Below are 19409 nucleotides of genomic sequence, written 5' to 3'. Positions count from 1 at the left end.
TTGGGGGACAGACCTAATACATGGGGGACTGGGTAAATGATTTCTTACATTTGGTACTATGTTGATTTGGGGAGGCTCACATCCTAATAGGTGACAAAAAAGCTGCAGAAAGAATAACTACAAGAAATATTAGAAGGTTAAAAATATTAAAGCAAACAAAACTAAACAATGTAGAATCTAGGGAATCACTTTCTTTGTAGGAGAAAAAAGTAAGTCTGAGCTGTAACCACAAGTCTGTGGAAAGGTCTGTGCCTCTTTTCCATGTCTGCTGAAGACCCAATAAGGAAGTAGGTTTATGCTGCATCATGGACATTAAAGATAAGAAAGGATCTCTAAAGCCTGAAAGAGAGCAAGTCCAGGGGGAGCTGTTGGATTTCCTGCCCTTAAAAACATTCATTATGACATAGTGACTATATCAAATTAATGGAATGATAAACTAGTGTGAAGGGCTGTTGAGAAGTAGGGTTCCCTCCCCATCTTTTTCAGAATGTCCTTTTCGTGCTATTATTTCAGAACTTGAGTAAAGTACGTAAAAAATTCTATCAAATTATTACAGCACATTCTCCCTTCTAAACGTATTTCTTCTCCCTTCTAAACTGTTTCTAAACTCATGACTGTAGGCACACACACACACAGATCGATCTTTTTATCTTCTTCAAATGACCTAACATTTGGAAGAATTTAGATGAGTTCAATGAGATAACAATTAGTGTTTAGGAACATTAAAATTTGTCTTAAGCAAGTAGATTATTAATGAGGCAACCATTTGTCTTTTTTTGCTTTTCTTTTTTGAGACAGAGTCTTGTTCTTGTTGCCCAGAGTGGAGTATAATGGCATGATCTCGGCTCACTGTAACTTCTGCCTCCCAAGTTCAAGTGATTCTCCTGCCTTAGCCTCCCGAGTAGCTGGGATTATAGGCACCTGCCACCATGTCCAGCTAATTTTTTGTATTTTTAGTAGAGACAGGTTTCACCATGTTAGCCAGGCTGGCCTCGAACTCCTGACCTCAGGGGAGCCACCTGCCTCGGCCTCCCAAAGTGCTGGGATTAGAGGCATGAGCCACCATGCCCGGCCCATTTTTCTTTAAAAATGACATTTTAAAGAGTTTTATATTAGCTTATGCAAAGAGAAAGTTCATTTACCTCAGCTGTTTTTTTATGTATTATTTATCTTTAGATTGATTGATTGATTGATTGAGACAGGGTCTCTCTGTTGCCCAGGCTGGAGTGCAGTGGTGGGATCATAGCTCACTGCAGCCTCAAACTCCTGGGTTCAAACCATCTTCTGGCCTCAGCCTCCTAAGTAGCTGGATTACAGACGCACACCACACCCAGCTAGGTTGTTTTTAATTTTTTGTGGAGATAGGATCTTGCTATGTTGCCTGGGCTGGTCTGGAACTCCTGGCCTCAAGTGATCATCCCCCTTCAGCCTCTCAAGTAGCTGGAATTATAGGTGTAAGCTACCATATCCGACTTTTGCTGTTTGTTTTAAATAGGCCTTCCCAGAGCAAACTAACGAGAACATTAAACCATTTATATCTCTTCCCAGAGTTTCAAGGTAGTTTCAAGTGACTAAAGCCATTCTTACTATAGCATGAGTGAAGTGGAGAGGCAAGATAAGTAGCTTATTTGTTCATCCTTGGCCATGTTGGTTATCCATGGTTGCATATTAAATTATTCCAAAATTTAGAAGCTTAAAACCACAACATTTAAGTTAGGCCAGATGCAATAGCTCACGCCTGTAATCCCAGCACTTTGGGAGGCTGAGGCGAGTCGATCATGAGGTCAGGAGTTCGAGACCAGCCTGACCAACATGGTGAAACCCCGTCTCTACTAAAAAAAATTAGTTGGGTGTGGTGGCGCATGCCTTATCCCAGCTACTCAGGAGGCTGAGGCAGGAGAATCGCTTGAACCCAGGAGGCAGAGATTGCGGTGAGCTGAGATCACGCCATTGCACTCCAGCCTGGGTAACAAGAGCGAAACTCCTGTCACAAAAAAAAAAAAAAAAAGAAAAAAAAAACAACCCACAACATTTATTATCTCACACAGTTTTTTTTTCTTTTTTTAAAAAGACTTGCATTGCCCAGGCTGGGGTGAAGTGGTGCAGTCATGGCTCACTGTAGCCTCGGCCTCCTGGGCTAAAGTGATCCACCCACCTCAGCCTCTTGTGTACCTAGGACTACAATCACACACTACCATGCCCAGCTAATTGTTCAATATTTTTGTAGAGGCGGGATCTCACTACGTTGCCCAGGCCGATCTCAAACTCCTAGGCTCAAGCGATCCTCCTGCCTCAGCCTTCCAAATTTCTGGGATTACAGGCATGAACCATCATGCCTGGTCTCTCACACACAGTTTCTTTTTTTCTTTCTTTCTTTTTTTTTTTTTCGAGAGAGTCTCTCTCCGTTGCCCAGGCTGGAATGCAGTGGTGCAATCTCAGCTCACTGCAGCCTCCGCCTCCCAGGTTCAAGCAATTCTCATGCCTCAGCTTCCTAAATAACTGGGATTATAGGCATGTGCCACCATGCCCAACTAATTTTTGTATTTTTAATATAGACAGGGTTTTGCTATTTTGGCCAGGCTGGTCTCGAACTCCTGGCCTCAAGTGATCTGCCTGCCTTGGCCTCCCAAAGTGCTGGGATTACAGGTGTGAGCTGCTGCACCATATCTCACACACAGTTTCTTTTTTTTGTTTTGTTTTGTTTTTTGAGATAGTCTTGCTCTGTCGCCCAGGCTGGAGTGCAGTGGCACGATCTCGGCTCACTGCAACCTCCGCCTCCCGAGTCCTGGTTCAAACTATTCTCCTGCCTCAGCCTCCTGAGTAGCTGAGACTACAGGCACAAGCCACCACACCCTGCTCATTTTTGTATTATTAGTAGAGACGGGGTTTCACCATGTTGGCCAGGATGGTCTCGAACTCCTGGCCTCATGATCCACCCACCTCAGCGTCCCAAAGTGCTGGGATTACAAGAGTGAAGCCACCGCGCCTGGTCCTCACACAGTTTCTGAGGAGGGCCAGGAATCCAGCAGTGACTTAGTTGGGTAGTTCTGGCTCAGGGCTTGTTGTGAGGTTATAGTCAAGCTGTTGGCCAAGGTTTCAGTCATCTGAAGGTTCAACCAGGGCTGGAGGATTCTCTTCCTAGTTCAGTTATGTGGTTGTTGGCCAGCCTTAATTTTTCACCACATGGACCTCTCTGTAGAGTTGCTTGACATGGCAGCAGGTTTCCCCCAAAGTGAATGATCCAAGAGGGAAAGTGAGTGATCAGGATGCAAGCCGTGGTGTCTTTTATAATGCAGTCTCAGAGGTATACCATTAATTCTGTCATATTTTGTTAGTAAGGCAGACCAACCCTGATCTAGTGTGGGAGGGGACCACCCAAGGCTGTGAATCTCAGCAGGCAAGGATTGTTGTGGGCCACCCTGGAAGCTGGCTGCCATACGCTTGCAAGGGACTTCTGCCTCTGCCTTCCTCCCAGTGTCCAGAAAGATGAAGACAGGACAGTTGGTATTGGCTTCTCTGATCTGTCTCTTCCTTCACTGTACCCCCATCTCCCTAATACAGGGGAAATAGAAGGCAGATTTCACTCTGCTACAGGAGTCTGCAGTCTTGTCTCCAGCTTCCTACCCGCTGACTCTTGAGTATGCTTCAAGGCCATGGGACAGCAGCTCCAGAACAAAACTCTAACTATTGCTTCTGTCCTCCTCCTCCTCTTGAAGAGTGATTTGATTGAACATTTTTGCTGAATGCGCCTCTATTTCCCTAACCAAATTGTTTCTCCATCACAGGATACAGCTATGAGCAAACTCTGGTTCAAACAAGATGATAAGTTTTTTTTGCCGAAGGCTTGCCTCAACTTTGAATTTTTCAGGTATGTAAGATGAATCTAGCTTATAAAGCTTATAAAAATCAACAATTACGTTTCCAAAAGTTGTCTGTTCTTCTTAAACATCCATGTCTAGAAATAAAAGGAATTAGAGTTATTTCACCTAGAAAAGGAGAGGCTGAAAAAAATAAATAAAAATAAAAGGAGAGGCTGGCCGGGCACGGTAGCTCACGCCTGTAATCCCAGCACTTTGGGAGGCCGAGGTGGGTGGATCACAAGGTCAGGAGATTGAGACCATCCTGGCTAACACGGTGAAACCCCGTCTCTACTAAAAATACAAAAAATTAGCCGGGCATGGTGGTGGGCGCCTGTAGTCCCAGCTACTCGGGAGGCTGAGGCAGGAGGATGTAGTCAGCTGAGATCGCACCACTGCACTCCAGCCTGGGTGACAGAGCCAGACTCTGTCTCAAAAAAAAAAAAAAAAGAAAAGGAGAGCTGTTGCTGTTAAGAGGTATTTTAAAAACCAGTGTTGTTAATTCTTTTTTTTTCTTTCCCCATTAATGAGTATACCTTTAGCTGAAATGATATATGTTAGCTATTGTTAGGACGACCTTCTTAGCCTTCAGGGTTTTGGATTCTGAAGAGGCTGTAGATTTATCCAGAAGAAGACTCATTGAAGAAAGAATAAATAATTTAGGGTGTTTTTATTGCTTTGGTTTTGTATTCCTGGAACTTGTCTGGAAGAAGAGGTACTAGTTACTAAATGATCCTGAGTCTTGTTTCATCCTTTGTCTGGAGCCCTTAGATACTGCTTCCTCTATTTCTGGCTTGATTACTTAAACATTACTAATAAAAAGGGAGAAGATGTTTAGTAAAATTTATGAATAATGCTATTGCAGTAATTTCTCAGTGCACCTTCAATTCATCTTTGTCTTCCTTTACTTATTTGTGTGTTAATCACCTGGTTCAGATTTTACTTTGTGAGTTTATACTTTATAATTTTCTATTTCTAAAATTCAGTGGTTTGTAAGATAAGCCTATCATGGTTCATTTGTTCAGTAATGTTCAATATGATAATCAGCTTTTTCATTAATTTTAATTCAGTTGGCTTGACATGAAATTAAAGGTAGATATGGTTTAAATGCTTTGGAAAGAGGGAAAAGAATCTGATTTTCCATCAACAAATATGTTGAGATTATAGTGATTATAAATATTGTGGTTTTATAGCATGAGATTTGCAGATTATCTAGAACTGTGCAGAGATTTTTTATTGTTTACACCAAACATGGGCTGTCAGGTTGTGGCTTATTATTGGTAAAGGGCATTACAAAGCTGCTTTTTATTTTTTGATATTTGAGAGCAATATTTTTAACACTCTAAGCAGCTTGTCACCACTTTTCCATTTGGCCTCTATGATGATGAATTTCTTTAGACTACCCTTTGAGAGACCATTTTACATTTTTGTGTTCTCTAAACTGCCTAGCACATTTCCTAGAACTGAAAATGTCTGCCTCCCACACAAATCCCTCCCTCTGGTCTGTCTTCCTAGAGGTAACCACTGTTCTGTTTCTTGTACATTTTAATTGAAACTTTCATGTGTGTGTCTATATCCTTTCCATCTTTTCAGAAATAAGATTATATTATGTGTAGTTAGCTATGGTTTTTAAAACCCTGTGATCCATATTAAAGCATATAGTATCTTGTTACAAAATAACGTATTTTTAAAATTACACATGAACCAGAATTTAGGTATCCCAGTTGAATCCTATTCTCTTTTAAAAGTTAGTTTAGGGTCTTTGCCACTTCACCAGCACAGCTGCTGTGGATACAGCTGTTTTTGTTGTTGTTCTTTTTTTTTAGGAGACAGAGTCTTACTCTGTCACCCGGGGCTGGAGTGCAGTTACTGCAGCCTCAAACTCTTGGGCTCAAGTGATCCTCCCACCTCAGCCTCCTGAGTAGCTGGGACTACAGGCACATGCCACCTTGCCAGGCTGGATGTAGCATTTTAGGACACTCCTTGGAATTATTTTCTGAGCCTGAGCCATAGTGCTTTGAGACCCAAAACTTGGATTTTCTGGCTTTTCACTTCCACCTGAGAAAGGTGCATAGTTGCCTGTGGGGCCGACCGCTGTGATAGCCTCTCTTTTGTTTTGATGATTTTGTTTTTGTGAATTGTGCCTTAAGTTTTTGAGCGGCTATTTGCCCAAAGAAGGAAATCTGTCATCGTGTATCATACTTTAAAAAATTTAATGGCAGAACATTTATTCAGATTTTCCAGTTGGAGAATATTAGGATAGCTGTAGAACTTTGTCTTTGATTTTAATTCTCTAAGTGACTACACATTTTATCCCTATTTTTGCTTTTTTATCAGCTTTGATAAAATTGTTGGCTTTTGGCTGGGTGCAATAGCTCACACCTGTAATCCTAACATTTTGGGAAGCCGAGGCAGGAAGATCGCTTGAGCCTAGGAGTTCGAGACCAGCCTGGACAACACAGTGAGACCTTGACTCAACTTTAAAAAACAAAATGTTGGCTTTGTTATCAGTACATTAGTTATATTTACTGTGCTACAAGTAGAGTGAAACTTTTAATTTGCTGCCAAACAAGCCAAGCAGGCACCTGCCTCAGGCCTTTAGCACTAGCTATTTCTTCAGCCTGGGAAGTTCTCCACTCCACCCCTTAGATATCCCCAGGGCTCACTCCCTTGCCTCCTTCAGGTCTGGGTCCAGATGTCACATTGTAAGAGTGGCCTTGACTGGCTATCTTATGTAAAGCAGCAGTCTTTCTTCCCTGCTGCCATCACCCCATCGTTCCCTATTCCCCTTACCCTGCTTAATTTTACCCCATAGCACTGTCACCAACTAATATGTCAAATTTAAATTTATTATTATGTGTCTCCTCTAGCTAGATTATCAACTCTGAGGTCAGGGACTTTGCCTGATTTGTTCACTCTTTATTTCCAGTGCCTAGAGAAGAGCCTGGCACTGTAGTAAGCATATAATACATATTTGTTGAATGAGTGAAACTTTTACTTTCTTCTGATAAAAGGTAAGCAAGGTTGTATAGTCAAAGGAGCAGGTCATTTAACTTGCATTTGAATCCCAGCTCTGCTGCCACGAACTCAGGGGACCTGAAGAAAATTATGTTTCTTATCTGGGAAATGAAGTTTAGTTGATCACTGTGGTGGTTTAGTTCTTGTGCTCTATAATTCTTTCTTCTTTGTTCTTTCTCATTAAAATATTTTTCTATTTTATTTTTCCCTAGTTTTGGCTGCTGTTATATGATAGAAATTATCAATTTACTGACAATTCTCTAGCTTTACTGTTTTGGGGAAAACTCAGGGATAAGCTAACATTTTCACAGGTCTCAATTTTTCTAAGTTCATGTAATTACTACAGGCACATTTCCCAGTCCTTTACTCCTGTCCACCAAGGGTGTGACTTTATTGGAAAGAGAGGGAAGACACGCAAATGCTGTATCTGTTCTGTCGGCCGTGTTCCTCCCGTTAGCCTAAGCACAGCCATGCATTTTGGCCCGTTCCCACTCCTCACATACCCTGCGTTTCTAACTTGTCAGTTCTGCCACACCATCTGGGGTAGGCAGTTCCTTCTCCTTCTTCACTACCACCAGTGCGCTCGCGCGCGCACACGCACATGCACGCACACGCACACACACACACACACACTTCAGGCTTCTTTTTCAGACATCTTGTTTTTTTCCTCATAAGAAGAAGTAGCCTCAAGAATTCAACCATATCCTCAGGAAATCATATTAACCAGTGTTCAATATCTTGATCCATCTCAAAAGGCCATATCACATTGAGAAGTAATAAAATCAGCTATTTTACTGTCAACATTTTCTTCCAGCCCATTTGCTTATGTGGACCCCTTGCACTGTAACATGGCCTATTTGTACCTTGAGCTCCTCAAAGACTCACTCAACGAGTATGCATATGCAGCAGAGCTAGCAGGCTTGAGCTATGATCTCCAAAATACCATCTATGGGATGTATGTAAGTACCCACGCCTTAGAGCCTTCCACTCATCAACATTTTTTATATTGATTTGATGGAAGCATTTTTTGATTGAGGGTATGAGTTTAATTTCTTTTTTTTTAATCTTTATGGCTAATCATATTTTCTCATTTAATTTTTAAGTTAGCTTTTATTCTAAGTGTTCAACTACATACCATTCATATTATGCAAATTTTCCTTGATTTCTTTTTTTTTTAAACGTCTTTCATCAGAATGTCATATTTTTCTACTCAAACAAAATTGGACCCTGATTTAGGTTTATATCTTACCCATTCTGTATTTTAAATCTTGGTCTTTGGCAAAGGAAAATGAAATCTTCCTTCTTTCGTAAAACCTAAAGTTGGTATATACTATTTCCCTAGAAATCCAGATCATGAGGCTGCATATCCATACTCTTCGGTCATGTTTCTTCATTACCATGCCACTGCTTGAGGTATCAAAGCATTTCTTTTGTTTTTCTTTTTGTTAGTCGCTACATTTATGCTGATCCTCTCCATTGCAACATGACATACCTGTTTATCAGGTTATTGAAGGATGATTTAAAAGAGTATACATATGCAGCACGCCTCTCAGGTTTGAGCTATGGCATTGCATCAGGAATGAATGCAATACTTGTAAGTAAAATGAAAACCAAAGAAAAGGCACCACCCCGTTTAAGCATTATGTTGAGCTTGGGAAAACTATTAACTTCTGCATTTTTAAACAAGAAAGTTGATGGTTTTTTTCCTTGCACCTTTTTGATGATCGAAGAACTCCAATTAGTGTTAGTTCCACTAATGAATGATTTAATAAAGTTTAGTGCATCTTGTGAACATGTATGTGTGCTACATTTATTTGCATGTTCTTCTGCCTGAGATGTTTAACGTATTAATCCTGAAAGCATGTTGTTCTTTCTATATAATTGAGTATATTAACATCTGTAAGTAGAAGATATCCATAGTTGTTGTGGTGATTGAATTTTACTTATAAATAGGCTCCCTTTATTTCTGCAGACAGTAGTTGTAAAGTTTCTATGTTCAGATACACCTGACATTTTAATTTAAAACTTATTTCGTAGCATGCACCATTACCTACTTTATGTGTGTTTTAAAATAAGCATTATTAAACCCATCTAAGAAATAACTAGATCCTTTCTTTGGAATGTGTTTCCAAGCTTGCTTATATCTCAATTCAAGTTAACATCCCTTTTATGGCACACATTCATCTTCACTTTTCTTGAAAATATATTGCATATTTTAGTAAAAATGAAAACGAGAGCATTTTGGGGTACTCGTTATTTAAATTCTTACACAAAAGATTGTAGGAGTTTTAATTTTTATTTATTTTCCAGTGACTTTTTTTTATTCACATAAATAAATTCTCTGGTAGCTTTTGTTTAATGTATAAGAATGTATATTAATGTAACCGTTCTCAAAGTCCACAGAAGTTTGAAGCTCAGAGATCAAAATTAGCTCCAAATAGAAAAGTAATCATCTGTTTTCTCTTTTTTCTGTTGATTTTTAGTAGCATATTACCATCAAAACACATAATTTTTATTTATGACAAAATGGGTTTTCTGCTAATTGTCAGTCTAGTTCCTACAGTAGAAAACATGATGTGCTTGCCATGGCCAGTGGCCTTCCCTCCTGCTGAGGTTCTTGCCTATCATCCTGTACAGCGGAGAGACTTTCATGATATTCTAGCTGCAGTGTATCCCCTACTGCTTTGGGTGCCACCATGTGGAAATATCATGATAGAAATTCTCCATTCCCCACTTTTCAAAATGTTAGGCATTTAGAGACAAAGTAAATTGTGCTAAGTTGGCTGGGCACAGTGGCTCACGCCTGTAATCCCAGCACTTTGGGAGGCCAAGGCAGGCAGACTGCTTTGAGCTCAGGAGTTTGAGACCAACCTCCTGGGCAACATGGCAAGACCCCATCTCTACAAAAAATACAAAAAATTAGCCAGACACGGTGGTGTGTACCTGTAGTCCAGCTACTCCGGAGGCTGAGGTGGGAGGATCGCTTGAGCCTGCAGAGCAGAAGTTGCAGTCAGCCAAGATTGTACCACTGCACTCCAGCCTGGGTGGCAGAGCCAGACCCTGTCTCAGAAAAAAAAAAAAAAAATGTGCTAAGCCAAGGTCCTGATGGTACATACAGTGTATCCTTTTTACACATTTGTTTTGTCATTAGCTTTTGGAACACCAACAGAACTTATCAAATAAGCAAGTGGTTAGAATTGTGGATCCTGCCTGACACGGTGGCTCGTGCCTGTAATCCCAGCACTTTGGGAGGCCGAGGCAGGTGGATCACCTGAGGTCAGGAGTCTAACTATGTTGCCCAGGTTGGTCTTAAACTCTTGGGCTAAAGCAAGCCTTCCATCTCAGCTTTCCAAGTAGCTGGGACGACTTGTACATGCCACTATGCCTTGTGATTTTTATCTTCTTACCTCACCTGTAAAAACCTTAAGTCTGCCGTTCATTAGATATTCTTTTTGAAGAAAAAACTTAGCCACATTCTACAATTAATTTTATAATAAGAACTTGAATTTTGATGATATAGTATATGCCACCATAGTTCGGTGTCAGGTGAGTTTACTTACTGTTGGTTTTGTTTCAGAAAAGTAAAATTATGCTTTTGGGTATAGAGATTGTTAATGGCCAGGCACTGTGGCTCACACATATAGTTCCAGCTACTTGGGAGACTGAGGCAGGAAGATCACTTGAGCTCAGGAGTTTGAGTCTAGCCTGGGTACCTAGCAAGACCCTGTCTTGAATAAATAAATAAATATATATTTTTAAAAAGATGGTTAAGGCTGGGCATGGTGGCTCACACCTGTAATCCCAGCATTTTGGAAGGCCGAGGCAGATGGATCACCTGAGGTCAGGAGTTCAAGACCAGCCTGACTAACATGGTGAAACGCCATCTCTACTAAAAATACAAAATATTAGCCTGGTGTGGTGGTGCACGTCTGTAATCCCAGCTACTCTGGAGGCTGAGACAGGAGAATTGCCTGAACTTGGGAGGCTGAGGTTGCAGTGAACCGAAATCGTGCCGTTGCACTCCAGCCTGGGCAACAAGAGCGAAACTCTGTCTCAAAAAAAAAAAAAAAAAAAAAAAAAAAGATAGTTAATGTTATCTTCCTATGTGTTACACTATATTTATATATTTATGAGACATTAAATTGAATTTGTTTCATTTTTTATATGTCTGTCTTGGGATTTTCTACATGTTTAAAAATCAAGTCGTTTATTTGGAAGTTGTTTTGTGATATTTTTAGACTTTTAATACCCTGAATTCTTTCTGTAGCTTTCAGTGAAAGGTTACAATGACAAGCAGCCAATTTTACTAAAGAAGATTATTGAGAAAATGGCTACCTTTGAGATTGATGAAAAAAGATTTGAAATTATCAAAGAAGCAGTAAGTTTTCTGAACCTTGTTTTTTTATTCATAAGATAATATTGCTATGTTATAAAAAGTTTTCATAATAGTTTTTATAATACAAAAGAAGCAAGGAGGAAAAGAAGAATTCGTAACCCTGTTGCATTCATCTCACCTTGTCATTGCAAAATCCTATACTCCATCCAGAAAGAAATCCCAGTAGACTCTGGTTGACGCCTGTCCTCTTCTCTGTGGGTGCCAAGAGCTCACTGCAATTCAGAGTTGCAGCTCTCAGTTTCAAAGAGAAGCACTTAGTGGCTGTCAGGGCCTCCTTGAAGGTTCCATCCCAACCTTTAGTTCAGAAGAACACACAATTCAGCAGACTGAGGTCTGCTTTACCGCAAGACCTTGTCACATTAGAGCACACTATTTGGGTTTGACATATCTTCCACTTAAATTCAATTCATGTTTGGCCCAGTAATGGAAGTATGGGATGAACAGCTGCTTCTGAAGCTAAACTATGACCTTTTCTTGTATACCAGAAGAAACCACCATCAGTTTTCAAATAAAGATCCCATATTTTATATGGCTACCTATTTATGTTGCTTGCTTATGGAGACTTTGGGGATGGCTTTATAGCATAGAACCTAAAGATTCCAAAAGACTTCCCTGAAAACTAGGGATAACTTTCTGAGGGACTAAAGATATCCCATAGTGAAGGCACTTATAGTCCATGTCAGAGGCTGAACAAATGTAGCTTGGACAAAGAAAAAGCATGCACTTTTATGTAAAGATCAGAGAGGAATAAACCCCATTCTGAATTATATAACTTCAGAAAGGGGAAAGAAGTGAATATCCTAGTAACACATAGTTTATAGAGAATTGAAATTTGATTATAACTGGACTTTTGAAATGATTTTTAAAAGATTTATAAAATTAATGAACACATGTCTCCTTCACTAGTATATGCGATCTCTTAACAATTTCCGGGCTGAACAGCCTCACCAGCATGCCATGTACTACCTCCGCTTGCTGATGACTGAAGTGGCCTGGACTAAAGATGAGTTAAAGGAAGCTCTGGATGGTGAGACTTTCTACTTAAAGCTTAATGCTTTCTTCATTTTTTTCCTAAATTCATTTTGGTTTATTCTGATATTGACTGTTTATACTTTTAAATAACTTGTAGTTCTATTAAAGCTGGCTGTGCATATGTTTTATAAAAACAGTGGTGGCAGGATGGCCGTAGTTAACAGTAACATATACTTTTAAATAGGTGGAAGGAGGATATTGAACATTCCCAACCCAAATAAATGATAAATAAATTTGAGATGATAGATATGCTTAGTACCCTGATGTGATCACTATACATTATATGTATATATAATAACATTTTATATACTCTATGAATATCTACAATTATTATTTGTCAATTAAAAATAAAATCTAAAAAAACAGTGGTGGCTTTGAAGTGGTTTTTGCATTCAGGCAGATTAGCCACATTTACTGTTTTCAATCTGGACCTACACCAGTTAATTATTACTATTTTTAGATTTCTGCAGAAGGGCTGGGTGCGGTGGCACATACCTGTAATCCTAGTACTTTTGGGAGGCGGAGAAAGGAGGATCGCTTGATCCCAGGAGTTTGAGACCACCCTGGGCAATATAGTGAGACTCTGTCTGTACAAAAAATAATAAAAATATTAGCTGGATGTGGTGGCATACACCTGTGGTCCCACTTACTCAAGAGGCTGTGGTGAGAGGATTGCTTGCGCCCGGGAAGTTGAGGCTGCAGTGAACCGTGATTACGCCACTGTGCTCCAGCTTGGATGACAGAGCAAGACTCTGTCTCTGCCTCCAAAAAAAAAAATTTTTTTTCTGCAGACTAAATGCTCTGACCCAAGTACTAACCTGTTAATATTGAAGGTTTTTTGTTTGTTTGTTTTTTTAAAGACAGAGTCTGCTCTGTTGCCCAGGCTGGAGTGCAGTGGTGCAATCTCAGCTCATTGCAACCTCCACCTCCCGAATTCAAGCAGTTTTCCTGCCTCAGCCTCCCGAGTAGCTGGGATTACAGCTGTATACCACCACGCCCGGCAAATTTTTTGTATTTTTAGTAGGGACAGGGTTTCACCATGTTGGCCAGGCTGGTCTTGAACTCCTGACCTCCAGTGATCCGCCCGCCTTGGCCTCCCAGCGTGCTGGGATTACAGGCATGAGCCACCGTGACCGGCCAATATTGAAGTTTTAAGAAAAGAAAAAGTTAGCTGAACTTCAAAGTCTTAACACACAATGTTCAGGCTTTTTTTTTTTTTTTTTTTTCCTGCTTTAGCATCCTTAGATCAGTTCAGTTAAAAATTGGAAAATGTGAAAGCCTAAAGAGTCATCTTTTGTTGTTGTTGTTGTTTTTTTCTAGAATCTTAAATCTAATTTTCAGGAGTTTGGCTTGAAAATCCCAGCTTCCTTGAGAGCAGTGATTATACCTTCCTTCCATACCCCTTTACTTAGTATCTAGTATAATATTATGCCCTCAGTGTGTATCTAATGAATGCCTATTGAATGCAAAGAAATTGCTTTCAGGATTTCTTTTTTGGAAAAAAATGTAGATTGGTATCACCCTTTATTATTGTTTTAGATTTTTTACTTCTCAACATTACCTCACCAATTAATCTTTCTTTCTGCGTGCTCAGCCATAAGCATTAAAATGCAATAAAAAGAATTCTGGGCCAGGCGCTGTGGCTCACGCCTGTAATCCCAGCCCTTTGGGAGCCCAAGGCAGGCAGATCACGAGGTCAGGAGATGGAGACCACGGTGAAATCCCCTGTCTTCTGAAAATACAAAAAATTAGCCGGGCGCTGTGGCGGGCGCCTGTAGTCCCAGCTACCGCTTGGGAGGCTGAGGCTGGAGAATGGCGTGAACCTGGGAGGTGGAGCTTACAGTGAGCCGAGATCATGCCACTGCACTCCAGCCTGGGCAACAGAGCAAGATTCCATCTCAAAAAAAAAAAAAAAAATTCTGGGCCGGGCATGGTGGCTCATGCCTGTAATCTCAGCAACTTTGGGAGGCTGAGGCGGGTGAATCACAAGGTCAAGAGATCGAGACCATTCTGGCCAACATGGCGAAACCCATCTCTACTAAAAATACAAAAATTAGGTGGGCATGGTGGCACGCGCCCATGGTCCCAGCTACTTGGTAGGCTGAGGCAGGAGAATCACTTGAACCCAGGAGGCAGAGGTTGCAGTGAGCCGAGATCGTGCCACTGCACTCCAGCCTGGCAACAGAGAGAGACACCATCTCAAAAAAAAAAAAAAAAAAAAAAGCTGTTGAATGTTTTAATAACCTTTTATGACAAGTTCTTATGTAACACTGTGCTTTTGATGTCTTCAGTGACACAAATCGAGCAAAGTACTGAAAGTCATTATTTTGTTGGTTGCCTCAGGCATTGGATAGGAGGCTAGATTATAAAAATCATTAACTAGAACGGGTACATTTTTTATCGGGACAGTTAATATGCTTTTCTTTGCAAAATGACTATGGTCATATGCAATTAATAGCAAGAATTATATCTTTTAAAAATACCACACAATTAATTTTAAATGTTTTCCAAAACGAAGCCTACTTTTATAATGATCAAAAAGCAAAGGTTTGAGGGCTTTTTTCACCCTTCGTTAGAATCTAGGTTAGATGGCATGTTAATTTTAAGCAGAATAAGCTCTATACTATCTCAGAGGGATATGAAGTCTTCCTATAATGGATTTTATAAAGAGAAAAGTCAGTACTTTTTGGTTTAAATTTTCTGCTCAAGTAAATAATTATTCCATTTTGATATATATACTCCTACAATAATCCAAAATGCCAGAATGGCTTAATTTGGAAACAACTCAGTGTGAGAGGCTCCCTCTTCAGTGACTCTAAATCATTCAGCTATCCAGGTGCCAGGGTAGCAAGAACTTCAGGGTTCAGTGTGGTCCAGCAGCATTTACTGACTGCCTGCCATGCACCCAGCCCAAGACTGCAGGTGCTTGAGGTTAAAAAATGATCAATTAAACATGGCAAAACCCCATCTCTACAAAAAATACAAAAATTAGCCAGGGATGGTGGTGCATGCCTGTATTCCTAGCTACTCAAGAGGCTAAGGCAGGAGAATCACTTGAACCCGGGAGGTAGAGGATGCACCACTGCACTTCAGCCTGGGTGACAGAGCAAGACTCTGTCTCAAAAATAAATAAATAAAAATTTAAAATGATCAATTAGATGGGGTTTCTTTGATCAAGGAGCTCTACTCTGGTGGTGAAGCATACATGTAAGTAGATAATTTTAATAGAGAGAGACAAGGGGGTAAGTATTGTGGTGGAAAGCTGCAGAGAGTGCTGAGGGAGCCTAGTGAAGAGGACCCCTAAGGCAGTACAGTGGAGTAGAATGAACATCCACTTTGGAATTGACCAAGGATCAAATCCAGCTCTGCAATTTACTAGCTTAATGACTTTGAACAACAAACTTAAATTTTCTTAACTTCGTTTTCCTATCTTTCAAGTGGGGATAATAGTACCTACTTTATAGTGTGAAAGATAACATCTGTAAAATTCCTGATCTGTGGTAAGCACTTGTTATTTCCATTCCCATGTTTCTCCTTAAATGTCTGTCACTGATTTTAGCATCCATTGGTAGATCTTGCATGTAGCAATTATTACTATGGTGTCCTAATGGAGAAGGGACAGCTCTTCCTTACAGAAGGATTAAATCAATATATGTGAAAAGAACGAGGGAAGTAGAAAAATTGCCATTAGAACTCCATAGTAATAATTGCTACAGGCAATAACCACCAGTGGATGCTAAAATTAGTGGGTCAAATTTAAAGAAAAAGAAAATATTTGTATAATCTCATTTATTTTTCCCAAAATAAATATTTAGTAATTACAAAGGGAAAAATAGGTGTAGATGGGCAAGTGGGCTTTTCCAAATTGCATATAGAGCACATATGAGTTATTAGATTATAAACAAAAGAATAAAATAATACATTTACAGTGAGGACATCTGGCAGACACCACCTTAACCAAGTGATCAGTGTTAACATCACTAGTACTACAACATATCAACTTCATGAGTCCCCTGATAGGATGCAGTGAGAAAGGCGCATTACCTTTGTGGTATTCTTTGTAGTAATACAGACATGAAATCTAATCATGAGAAAACACTAGACAAACCCAAATGTGGCACTTTTATAAAATAACTGAACAGTACTCTTCAAAAGTCTTAAGGTCATGAAATATATGGAAAGACTGAGAAACTGTCAGAGATTAGAGGGAACTAAAGACACATGACAGCTAAATGTAATGGAGGGTTGTGGATCAAATCCTGGAATTAAAAAAAAGACAAAAATGGGAAAAATCCAAATAAAGTCGGTACTTTAGTTAACAGTATTGTATCAATGTTAATTTCTTAGTTTTGATGGTTATGAAAGATGTTAACATTAGGGAAAACTAAGTGAAGTGTTTACAGGAACTCTCTGTACTATTTTTGCAAGTCTTCTGTAAGTCTCAAATCATCTCAAATTAAAAAAAAAAAAAACCCTCATAGGTAGCGCTCACTATGTCTTCTTACACCTTTGCAGATGTAACCCTTCCTCGCCTTAAGGCCTTCATACCTCAGCTCCTGTCACGGCTACACATTGAAGCCCTTCTCCATGGAAATATAACAAAGCAGGTGGGTGGTTGAGGTTTTAGCAATCTTTTGTGGATCATTGCAAGGTATTTTTTCCCTCTAGTCTTTCTCAAGATTGTTAACCAGCATGGTGTGATAAGAAACACATTAGAGTTTACTCAGCTCTCTCGCTCTGTGGAGGAAGGTAGAGGGCACAGGGAAAGTAGAATGATGGTGATTAACTGAGGACCTACTTTCAGCTGCCTCTTCTGCTGTTTCCTACCTTGTGCAATTATCGGAGGAAATGGGAGTAATTATCCCTACTCTGTATAGGGTGGCATAATTGTATAGTAGATAAGAGCACATGCTGTAGAATCAGACAGCCTGGATTCGAATCGTGGCTCTGCTATATACTAGATCTGTAATCTTTTGAAAATATCTTAATTCTGTGCTTATCTGTTTTCTTTTCTGTAAAATTAGAGTTATAGTAGCACCTACGTCATGTGTGATAAGGATTAAATAGTACATGCTAAGTACTTAGCACATGGAAAGCACTACAAAATTTCCGTGACAGTCTGTCTCAAGATCCCTCAGTCTCAGCCGGGTGCAGTGGCTCATGCCTGTCATCTCAGTACTTTGGAGCCTGGGGCAGGAGGATTGCTTGAACCCAAGAGTTTGAGAGCAGCCTGGGCAACATAACTACAAAAAAACTGAAAAACAGCCAGGTGTGGTAGTGCATACCTGTAGTCGTAGCTACTCAGGAGGCTGAGGCAAGAGTATCTCTTGAGCCTAGGAGGTTGAGGCTGCAGTGAGTTATGATTGTGCCACTGCACTCCAGCCTGGGTAACAGAACGAAACCCTGATTCAAAAAAAAAGAAAAGATCCCTTGGTCTCTACCACTCTGCTATACCCCTCCAGAACAATATGCCCGAGGTCGGATGCTAATAAGTGGCAGAAGCAAGATTCTTACCAAGGTCATTTTACCTACAATAAAGCCTATGTTTGCCTCCCTTGCTTTTCTGTGACCCCAGGTGCCTGTAGTCAGGATCATTTCACTTGAGACCATCTTTGGCAGTGCCTTTTTTCCAGCATCAGCATCAGTGTTGATGATTGTTTGGGTGTCTCTTTCACCACTACCATATTGACTTTACTGCAAAATGACCATACTGACAAATTCAATTTTTATCCATTTAAATAGGATCAAATGTATTTAAGATTTTAGAATCCACTTTTATGATAAACAAAGCTAGTTTATTTCACAACAAGATATGTTTATGTTTTTGTAATATGCTGGGACATATCTTTTTCCATAGGCTGCATTAGGAATTATGCAGATGGTTGAAGACACCCTCATTGAACATGCTCATACCAAACCTCTCCTTCCAAGTCAGCTGGTTCGGTATAGAGAAGTTCAGCTCCCTGACAGTAAGTAGAGATGTTGTTACTTTGGGAATGGACTACTTTGACATAACAGTGTGGGTGATTACAGGTGGGCTGAATTTGGTATAGTTTTATGCCAAAGATTTACTTGGGAACCTCTACTATTTACAGAAGTATGATTAGAGATAGGTGATTCTGCCAAAAAAATTTTTGGTAGGAGGGCCAAAGAAGTAGAATTGGAGATAGGCAACAATTTTGAAGAGAGTGATACTGGAATTGATGGGTACTTGAATGAAGGGGAATTAGGAAGTAAAAATATCACAAAGCTATTGACTATGAGTCATGAAGTAAAATACATTTATAAAAATGGAAACTGGAACTATAATATTTAATTGGAAACCCATAGGATTCTTTGGCAGAAATAGTTTTAGGAAACCCACAGGTGCAGATAACATGTAATCATTACAAGTATATTTTTATAAGGGATTAACAAAGACTTTTATTGAATTTATATATTGGGGTTTACAATGTTGGGTTACTTTTACATTAACAGTGGCTTCTTCTGATAAAAACTCATTAAGCATTATTGTCAATATTGCTCAAAACTGTGTAATAGAAGGGTATATTAAATGAAGGAAGAGAAGCTTTTTTTGACCAGGCTTGATTGTTTGGCTGTTCCCTATGCATGAACCATCTGTGCTGCCTTTTCCCCCCAGCTATTTTATCCTCCCAAAATGGTATTCTCCTTTCCCCCTTCTTCCTCATGGGCCAGTGCCTACATCCTACTTCTCCTTTCAGGCCTATTTTATAAGCTACTTATTCCACTAAACTTTTTCTAAAACTCCCAGCTAGAAATAATCACATCTACCTTTGGACTTGCAGTACAATTTTTCTGAACCTCCCTATTCAAGCTACTTAGCACTTCTCTTGTGTTGGGATTGAAGTACATCTCTATCTTCTTATTAGACTGTACATTCCTTAAAGCCAAAGTCTGTGTCTGGTTCATTTGAGTAGCTTCTAAAGCAACTGGAACATATTATTATTTCAGGATACCTTTGTTGAATGCTTAGAGATATGTTGAGCCCAGCTCTGTTGTTGTGCATGACCAGTCATCACAGATCTTGTAGTGGTTTATTTCCAACTTTTGCTAGTTTATTCCTCAGTCACTATAACCAGAGCAAG

At 39.8% G+C, this 19409-nt stretch overlaps 1 protein-coding gene across 3 annotated transcripts in view; it reads left to right on the top strand.

The window, feature by feature from the left end:
• Window positions 1-19409, top strand: part of IDE (insulin degrading enzyme) — a 131191-nt gene that overhangs the window by 96308 nt on the left and 15474 nt on the right. For 2 of the 3 annotated variants that reach the window (XM_002820978.6, XM_024253395.3), the window contains exons 14-19: window positions 3786-3868; window positions 7690-7834; window positions 11143-11253; window positions 12178-12298; window positions 16819-16910; window positions 18161-18272. In XM_002820978.6, the coding sequence (XP_002821024.1) occupies window positions 3786-3868; window positions 7690-7834; window positions 11143-11253; window positions 12178-12298; window positions 16819-16910; window positions 18161-18272 (664 nt within the window). Of the gene's footprint in view, window positions 1-3785; window positions 3869-7689; window positions 7835-8324; window positions 8470-11142; window positions 11254-12177; window positions 12299-16818; window positions 16911-18160; window positions 18273-19409 lie in introns of all 3 variants that reach the window. The other variant, XM_009245626.4, reaches the window with a different exon arrangement.

Source organism: Pongo abelii, chromosome 8, assembly GCF_028885655.2.
Source record: "Pongo abelii isolate AG06213 chromosome 8, NHGRI_mPonAbe1-v2.0_pri, whole genome shotgun sequence".
NCBI classification, from domain to species: domain Eukaryota; kingdom Metazoa; phylum Chordata; class Mammalia; order Primates; family Hominidae; genus Pongo; species Pongo abelii.
The sequence above is the reverse complement of the archived record's forward strand: the minus strand, read 5'-3'. Positions and strand labels throughout refer to the sequence as shown.